We start from the raw sequence: 10,000 nt of genomic DNA, 5'->3' as shown, positions 1-10,000 counted from the left end.
CACGCACGCACGCACACACACCAACAAATGTCCAAATCCACACAGTGTTGACCATATTCAAATGGCTGCCGTGTGAATATGGTAGAACAGGGGTCTTCAACGTTTTCAGGCCAGGGACCCCTTAGTATAGTTTCACAGCTTTTGTTTGACAGCACAATCATCAGTCTATCTTTTTTCTCTCTACACCAAACCTCTTTGCCGAAAATAGACGATCTGCTATTTTTGGCTACAGTTCTCAGAATATGGACACTAGGGTTCATGTTGTTGATATAAAAAGGATTGGAAGATTTGGAGGACCCTCTGTAGTAACTCTGAGGACCTCCTAGGGGTCCCGGACCCCCTGTTGAAGACCGATGTGGTAGAAACTGCAAAGCAATATACAGGATGGCTGGGGATTGAAATAGACATGCTGAAAATGCATGCTGACCAGACCACCCATCTGACCACCCATCAGATGGGTGGGCCCACAAACATTTCAAGATGTTCAAGTGGACCCTTATCCAGAAATAGGTTGGGAACCGCTGTTCTGGCCTATATACTGTACAGTATATGAAAGGTTCTTCATGAATGAAGTTATTTTGAAATGCAGCTGGTGCAGGCCGTTGACAGCTCCTGTTGTGATTGTGTGTGTGTTTGTGTGTGTGTGTGTGTGTGTGTGTGTGTGTGTGTGTGTGTGTGTGTGTGTGTGTGTGTGTGTGTGTGTGTGTGTGTGTGTGTGTGTGTGTGTGTGTGTGTGTGTGTGTGCGTGCGTGCGTGCGTGCGTGCGTGCGTGCGTACGTGCGTGCGTGCGTGTGTGTGTGTGCGTGCGTGCACACAGACATCAAAGGGGGCTTGAGCCCCTGTCCTTTTATCCGCCTGTAAAAAGTGCCCTCTCCAGACCATGAATGCAGTTTTTACTAATATGGTGAGAGAAACGCAAACGCCCTCTTTCCATGCCATACTCGGAGGCAGCATTCAAGAAAGAGAATTGCCTTGTCCAAACTGTTCTGAACTTGAATGCAGCATCTTATGTTGAAAGAATTGCCCTCTCTGTGTAGAAATCAATGCCGTTACGCCACATCTCCAGTATTGACTTGATTATGCTTAGTTCAGTTTGGTTTCACACACCAAAAATAGCCAAACTCACGTGACGCGTTGTGAGCTTGGAGGTTGGCTATTTTCGACATTTCCACCAAAAGGCCCTTTTAGAAATGTCAGCCCGCCTCTAACATTCCTTGCACGTCCCTGTGTGTGTGTCACTATACAGTGTTCCGTGGTTTCTGGACGTTGCTGCTGGTGCTGGGCATGGTCTCTGCGCTGACCGGGGCGTTCCTGTTGCTGTGTGGCGTTCCCTTCCACAGCCACAGAATGTACACGCTGGGAGGAGCCTTCCTCATCGCTGCTGGTACACACACACACACACACACACACACACACACACACACACACACACACACACACACACACACACACACACACACACACACACACACACACACACACACACTAACCCACACACGCACACTAACCCTAACCCTAACACACACACAGTCAGCTGTCTCTCAGCTGTGTCACATGACAAACATAGAAGCAGGTGTCAGCCTGCACTACCGTCGCCATGACGATGGCAGGTGTAAACATTGGGGCTGTGGCAATTGAAGTGGACTAGAGGGGGGAGCGGCATGCATTCCTGTGAAGTCGTCATTGCAACCACTCGCACTCACACACAAGATAACATAAGCTATAGGATGAGATATACTGTACCTGTATTGAGCCTGTCATAAAGTGAATATAGGCCAGGACAACAAAAATTGCAAAAGTTTACAACTGAAGAAACGGACAAATATAACAACTTAAATGAATAGAGAAGTAGAGTGACTCAGTGACAACCTCTTCAACGCAGCCTACACTCCTACTGAACTGTTTCCCTTATATACTCACTGCACTGCACACTCCACCCTTCCATTTCTAATCAACCGAACACAGTCTAAAAGCACACAAAATGCTCCCCATGTTCTAAATCAATCAGCTTGGATTAAAAGGCACCCTTAAATCAGATCTTCAGGCAACAATCACCCAACTACAGGCCACTCCCCCATAACAGCAGCTACCTGTGCAGTTTAACGAAAATATATTTAAGAGAAGAGATTCCAGTCAGTCTAACAGAATGTGCAACTTCTGTGTGACTGGGATTCTAAAGGTTACAAGCATAACATAACTAAGGTTGAGAACCACTGATATACAGTAGTTCTCAAATTCTGCCCGAACCCGACCACACCCGAACCCGACCCGACATTTAGGGTAGGGTAGGGCCTAAAATGTATGCTAACTAGCAGGGCCGGGTAGGGCCTCGGGCCTGCCCAGTTATTGCCCAGTTAGGGCCTTAATTTTCAGGCCCGTTGAGAACTCTAATATACAGTACATTATCTGTCTGTCTCTTTCTCTCCTCTTCTAACTCTGTCTGCCTCTCTCTCTCTCTCTCTCCAGCCTGCCTGTTCCTGGGTGTGGTGTTGTTGTACGTGCTGTGGATGGAGGTGGTGGATGTGAAGCGCTACGTCCTCCAGGAGAGGGGCGAGGCGTGTCCAAGTGCCCAGGTCAAGGTGCTCTACGGCTGGTCGTTCATGGTGGCGGCGGCCGGCATTCCTCTGGACCTCCTGTCCGGGATGCTCTTCATGCTCGTTGGCCGCGAGCTGCGCAGTAGCAAGTGATGACAAGCCTTTTTGACTGTCAAATGATGGACAGACGTTTCCGCTTTGAAGCTTTTGTTTAGATAGAACCGGTGAGTAGAGACATGCTACACTGGTCTCCATCCGGAATTGAACCAGGGATGTCGCATTATTATGTGGTCAACGCACTATACGGTCTGCTACGGACCGACAAGCTCCGATTGATGTTTTTTCGTGTCCCACACCGGCGCAGAGCTGCACGAAGCTGGGATGTAAAGGACTTCAGCTGAAGAGAAACGACCAATAGCATAGCTCCACCTTTTGGCCATCTAGTAAGGTCAACTTTCTTTTTATTATTTGACTTGTGCACCTTTGTAAGACTTTCTAATGCTTTTATAGTTGTTTTGATTTTGCCTCGCTTCTTTTTGTAAAATACGAATAAAGATGTTTACATCCAAATGTATGAATGTAATATTTCAACCATGTCATGATGTTTAGTACATGATATTGGTATAAAGTACTGTAGCAGTCTGCAAGGTGCACGTGCTGTTTATCCTATATTAAAATTGGCTCAAGGAAGGACCGGCCCGGCCGGCTGGGGGACCACGACCACTCTGACTCAGACATCAACATAAACAAACCCGATATGCCTATATATAGCTTTAGGCATGTCACTATGGCCGGCTTTACACTGCAGTCAAATCCATCCCAAATCCGATTTGGTTGTCAAATCTGATCTTTTGGCCCGAGTTTTCACACAGCATTTGCAAGTGACACAGATCTGATCTGTGCGTTCAGACAGCATTAGCCCAAAGCTGCTCTGCGGCGACATGTATGCTTTGGTTACCGTGGTAACGACGTAGGCGTCATGACGTTACGTCACTACGTCGACGCTGGTTGATTACGTTCTGATTACGTTCAGGAAATGCGACATAATAGACCATAGTAAACACACGTTAATATTGTTTTTCTCTCTTCTTTTCTTTACTCACGTGTTTTCTCTCTTCTCTTTTGTTTTTCTCATGTGCTCAGTGCGCTGTAATCAAATAGTAAATACTCGCGCTCTGTAATGATGTAATTTACTGCTGCGCTCGGGTCGCGCTGCTCGCGCAGCAAGTGACGCTTGGCCAGTTTGATGTGACTTGCATGTGACCTGCATATAACTCTATGGGGTGGATGTGGTTGCTGCTTTCAGACTGAGTCAGATGTCCTCAGATCCGATACGGATCAGATTTGAAACTACCTCTGGATGTGGTTTTTCAAAATCGGATTTCATGTGACCTGAATGTGACATGTTTGGATTTAGACTATTTAAAAAAAAATCGGATTCCACTTTTGAAGTGACTCAGATCTGATTCAGGCTAGATTTCAGTGGCAGTGTAAAGCCGGCCTATGACTATGACAAAGACCCCGACATGACTCATAGATATAGGTCGGATCGGTGGTGTGACGTAGGTGTAAGGGCCACGTAGCGGCCCTGAACCTCTAGTGGTAAATATTTGCCTGTTCAAGGCTTTCAGTTAACATTGATTCCTTTCGTTCAGGAGTATACTGGTCTCTGGATTCAGATGACATGTCGTCAACAGAACTATCCAGCACTGTAAAGCACGTGGGGTCTGAGAAGTGCCGCCGTAAAGAGACATGGTTGAAAAAGCTGTGTCCCCTGGTCCCTCAATTTGGCAAAGGATCAAAGCTGACAAGGAGAGGAGAGAGAGAGAGAGAGAGAGAGAGAGAGAGAGAGAGAGAGAGAGAGGAGGTAAGAGAGAGGGAGGGATGTATGGACGGAGAGAGAGAGAAAGGAAGGGGTAGGGGAGGGGTTGTAGAGATGAACAGCTGTTTGGGTTTAGTTAGGAGAACACCTGTCTTCATCCTGATCTCTATTCAGACTCTCTCTCTCTCTCTCTCTCTCTCTCTCTCTCTCTCTCTCTCTCTCTCTCTCTTTTCACTTAGGCATAATATAGCAGCCTGTGTGATCTTTGTTTCATAATTTCATACGGTAGCTTGTAAAACCATTGATCACAACATAAAAACAAACAATAGAAATTGTCAAGAAGATTGTAAAGATGAACGAAAGAAAAATAGAAACGATCAACATCAACATTGATTTATTGATTGATTGATCATGCACTTTTTTGAATTAGTAGATATCTTACAATAAATGCTAGATACTGAAGATAGCCTAATCGCTCTTACGTTTTACAACAGCCCCTCTGATTTGAGAGCACCTGAAACTGTATGTACTTTTATTAGTCAGAATACATTACCTTGTTTCATTATCACACACACACACACACACACACACACACACACACACACACACACACACACACACACACACAGAGAGAGAGGAGAGGTGTATGGAAGTGGATAGAACACTTAATGTGTACACATTAAAGCCATTCGTGTTAATCTATCCACTTGTAACTCTGAGTGTACAACTGGAACCAAATGGACCTGGTTCCATTAGTACACTCCCATTTCAGTTCATTTGAGAGTGATAGTGATAATATGAAATGTGAATGGCGTAGCTGCAGTTGTAGGCTATAGGCTACTCACACTTTCTTTCATCTGCTCTGCTGCTGAGTGCTGAGAGAGACAGACCTCCTGCCGCCTTCAAATAACTCTCTGATCAACACATGCAGCAGTCCACACATGCACAAATCTCTCACATGCACGCACTATGTCAAAAACGCTCATCAAACCCACGTTAATTACCGTCAGTGGAGAAGGAATGTTTAACTGCTGTTTCTGGCTCGGATCTGACTTTGTAAAGAGGCGTTCATAAGAGTTTCTGAGCGAGTGAAGTGTGTGCACATTATGGTATGAAAGTCGCAGCCGTCCACATAGGTATAAGACTAAGAGTCTAAGAGGACTATGTATGTGTGATGGATCATGGATGGTCAAAATATAAGACTTGATTTATCTGATATCGTGGTGTTATTAACACTGACCACCAGAGGGCTCCTGGGTTCTCTTTTAGTGTGAATGCTGCTTTCCATGTGCAGGGATTAATAGAGAGGGGAGAAATTAAAAGAGGGGGGAGAGGAGAGGGAGAGGAGAGGAGAGGAGAGGAGAGGAGAGGAGAGGAGAGGACACAGTATTGAACCAGAACCCTAGCTTGCTCACTGACTGAGACTACAGCTCTGCCTAATCATTGCTAATTAACCCTTCTGTCGTCTCCCCTGTCATCCGCTACAATGGGAACGCACTATCACTCCATTTAAGGGAGAAATAATCTCCCAGGCTGAACTGTCAGCAATTATATCATTATTCTAACATATGTATGGTGTGGTAGGCATCGCCAGAATGAAAACCTGACACGATAACAAAGTAATAAAGACTTCACAAATTAACCCGGCCACAACCACAGAGCATACATCCTGTTGATAGGGGATAATTAGTGTACATTACATAATTCTAAGCATGCATGTGTGCGAGCGACGCTGCGTGCGTGCGTGTGCATGTATGTGTGCACTCGTCTGTATACTTGAATTCCCAACTATAAATCAGTAGAATCACTATCTCCATTTTGGAGTTGTGAAAATGTGAGATGTAAAAAGAATCTAAATCTATACTGTGTGAAGCTGTTGCCCAACAATTAACTGAAGCTTCATAAAAAAGGCCCATGGCCATGCCTATTTTTCCCAATCATTGGATTTACCACATAAAGCCCATTTCCCAGAATGGGCAGCTAGATCAACTAGATAATCTATTATTTTCATTGAAGATATTTAATGTAAAGTGAGAAGTGAAAATACACTAGTGTTGAGCCTTGAGGGACTCAAGTAGTATGGGGTTTAAACGGTTAATGCTTAGTGACTGAACTCATTCTGATGCTCTTGCTCATGGATGTACACAACAATAAGAGGGCTGCTTATGCCCGCTCATGGACTATTTGCTGCTAATGTTTTTCACCACTTATAGATGTTTAGTACTCACACTATGAAGATTGACAGCAGATACTGCTGTTATACATTACTGTTGATTCTCTATATTCTGACTATGTGCACAGATAATACTGGTGATAGATTGGACATGTTGGTCGATACATACTGCTGTATACGTGCCTCCTATATGCACAAACTACTGGTGATACATCCGGTCAGTCCAAATGCAGGCGGCCAGGCCATTCCCTATAGAGTCTTAAGTCTATTTATATACCATTTCTATGCTGATAGAATGCACACAATGCCTGTGCCTCTATTTCCACCAACCGGGGGTGTAGAAACTAAGTACACCTGACCAGACCAGGCACAAAGGGCCAGGACCACTGAATTTCCCTCTGGATAAATAAAGGTCTGTCTGTCTGTCTGTTTATCTGTGTATAAGTTATTGCAACCGTCAGGGAGCAGTTAGTATCAAAACCTCCACCACATGTCCGTGAGTCAGTCAGTCACGCCTCATGCCATGCTCATGTCCCGTCACGTCTGTGAAAGCCACAGGGAGGCGGCACAAAGCTTTAGTGACTGAGTGTGAAAGCAGCAACACAAGAAGGACATGCCATCAGGGCAAGTACACCAAGCGCTGTAAGCAAGTTATAACTGTCACGATGACAAGTTTGTGCCGCATTTAGAAGCTCTGTCGACCTGACGGTCGCTAATCGCCATTAGGCCGTGTTACTTGTAAACCATTCTATTCACGTATAAACAATTACTTTCTAGGGGGCACGGTGGCGCAGTCAGTAGTGCTGTCGCCTCACAGCTAGAAGGTCCTGGGTTCGATTCCCGCCGGGGGACACTGTGGGTGCTGGGGGCGTGTTCCCTCCTCCGCGTCATCAGTGCCCACACCCTAGGTGGGGTTGGCAAAAGGGCCTTTCTGTGTGGAGTTTGCATGTTCTCCCCGTGTCTCCTAGGGTAGATACCCTCACAAAAACATGCAGTAATCCTGGTCTCTATAAAGCCTCCCCCTGGCCAGCCGGGGCGCCTGATGGAGGGGAATGGAACTGGTTGGAATAACGTGTTCCTTCCACGCGCTACGTCCAACCGGGGAAGCTCCCCCTGTCAGGTGATAAAAAGCGGCCTGCTCACTCCTCATGCATTGAAGGAAGCATGAGCTCAGTTCGGGGCCCTCCCCAGGTTGGCAGAGGGAGAGTAGAGCCCAGGATCACAGCTTAGGCAATTGGCACCGGGTGAAAAAATGGGTTACAAAAATCGTGGGATAAAAATTTAGAAAAAAAAACAATTACTTTCTATCATTATGTCATCCGATATAGGTTTCTCATTTAGGAAAAGGTACAGTGAAGTCGCAGGCTGGACAACAACATACAACACTGAATGACAGCTGATGGAAGCGCAACGTGTTTAGGAAGAGACATCACATCACACACGCCTGGTAGCGAAGAGAGGTGAAATCTAAGTCCCACACACAACACGTCCTCTCATGTCACTTCCAATAACGCTCCAGCATCAGAACCAGGATTAATACGTGACTGATGAGAGCCATCAGAATGTGAGCAGTAAACATCTCTGTTAATGTTATTGGTGATGATGGTTGCAGTGCAGCGTTGCTGTGTGATCCGCTTTCCTCGCTGTCTAATTACAGAGAAAACACAAGAGTCTGCCTGTCCGCCGCACAGGGGTGTTGCACCAAATTCTGGGCCCTGGGTACTTTAACTATTTGTAGATCTGCTATTTTTTTTTTTATTGTGAACATTTGTCTTTTTCAGTGGTGCTCAAACTTTTTCATGTGAAGGGCTCCCAAAATGACATGTATTTGGCCACGGACCCTCATCTCAAAATATTTAATTCCAGAAGCAAAATTTGAGTTACAAATGTTCGCTTAAAAATACAAAATACAAGATTTGCACACATTTTCACGACTTTTCAAAAATAGCAGATCTACAAGCTCACAGCGCGGCACTCGGTGCCGCGCTGTGAGCTTATATGTCTGCTATTTTTCAATAGCTAAAGTAAAATAATTAAGGTCCCTCCACCATTGGGCCCTAGTAACTCACTTTCCCCCCCCTTGTGACGGCCCTTGTGACCTGCTGTCTACCGCTGGAACATCTCAACGGCTCCCCAACCTTCACTCCTCCTGGGACACGCAAACACTTCCCGTACGAGGCTCGCTTTTCTGAGGGGAAACCGGGTTTACAGACAGACAGAGTCTGTGGACCGACTTAACGGGCTCTGCACTTTCTTTCTTTCTTTTTTTTCCGTGCCACCAACTTTCATGTCTGCGGTGTTTTCATTGAGAACGACTGCTCAGCTTACAACCGAGGCTTTGGAAAGCTTGGCGGCTAAACAAAACTAATATCTTCCTTCTCGGATGCTTTGGGGACCCGTTTTAATCTTTCCGCGGCTCCACTTTGCGTTGCGACCCGGGCTCTTTGAAGTATCCTGGCAATGATTCTGCAAAGAACAGAGGTTGCAAAAAAAGGTTGGAGACAATAAAGGAGCATGCTTATCTGTTATCCGCTGCCAGTAAACAACTAACAACAACAACTCTGCGACCTAACCAAACACCACCATTCACCCATTCATCCATTCCCAGGCTCTGAACCCGGAAGTTAACCTGGTTCTGCATCAAACTGGAGTCACATCCAACAGCACCCCCTCCCCCCCAGCCTTTGTAGGGTGGGCCCCTCTACCCTGACCCACTCACATTCATACACACACGCACGCACGCGCGCATACACACATGCACGCATACGCATAAGCACACACACCAACTGAACGCTGCCTAAGCTGCAAAGTGACCCCCAAAAAAAGATTGACAAAACTTTTTTGTCAATTTGTGGCTTGTTCTATATCAGTGGTTCTCAACCTTTTCAGGCTGTGACCCCCAAAATAATCATATTTGAACTGGGGACCCCCCACCCTGACGAGTACTAAGAGTTGAGGTATTACATTTTGTATAACACAGTTCTTTATTGTGAAAATAGCAGATCTACATGCTCACAACACCTCGCAACGTGAGCTTGTAGATCGGCTATTTCTGCCTCTAATATTTCTGCCTCTAATATTTGACAATTTGACCAATGTTTAATTTTAAAATAAAGTATTAAAAAGTCCTGAAATTTCCACTTTAGAAATGTGCAGATACCCTCTAAACTTTATGTTGGTTTGTTTACTGTTGAGTGAGAAAACAATGTTGCACATTAATCATCTGGGGACCCCCCCAAAATAATGTGGGGACCCCCCTGGCCAGGGGGTCCCGACCCACAGGTTGAGAACCACTGTTCTCTATTATGTTCAAATATGAATGACTTTGGGGTTATGTTAAAGCTGTTCTGATTCTCTGCCTCTGCTCTCCATCAGTGCTTCTCTCTGAGCCGGGGTCTCAGTCATCCTATTCCCCAACGCCCTCCCCAGCCCTACCATTCATCCCATAGCATCCCCCACCCCCATGTACCA

General features: G+C 45.7%; 1 protein-coding gene across 1 annotated transcript in view; it reads left to right on the top strand.

The window, feature by feature from the left end:
- LOC308301726 (transmembrane protein 182-like) overlaps nucleotides 1–2,687 on the top strand; it is a gene marked incomplete at both ends in the record, with an annotated part of 5,753 nt that extends 3,066 nt beyond the window's left edge. The window contains 2 exons of the mRNA XM_080745804.1: nucleotides 1,247–1,384; nucleotides 2,467–2,687. Coding sequence (XP_080601930.1) covers nucleotides 1,247–1,384; nucleotides 2,467–2,687 — 359 coding nt within the window. The remainder of the gene's footprint in view (nucleotides 1–1,246; nucleotides 1,385–2,466) is intronic.
- Nucleotides 2,688–10,000: the final 7,313 nt, after the last annotated feature.

This window comes from Nannobrachium achirus, assembly GCF_963921795.1.
Source record: "Nannobrachium achirus genome assembly, chromosome: 17".
Classification (NCBI taxonomy): Eukaryota; Metazoa; Chordata; class Actinopteri; order Myctophiformes; family Myctophidae; genus Nannobrachium; species Nannobrachium achirus.
The sequence above is the reverse complement of the archived record's forward strand: the minus strand, read 5'-3'. Positions and strand labels throughout refer to the sequence as shown.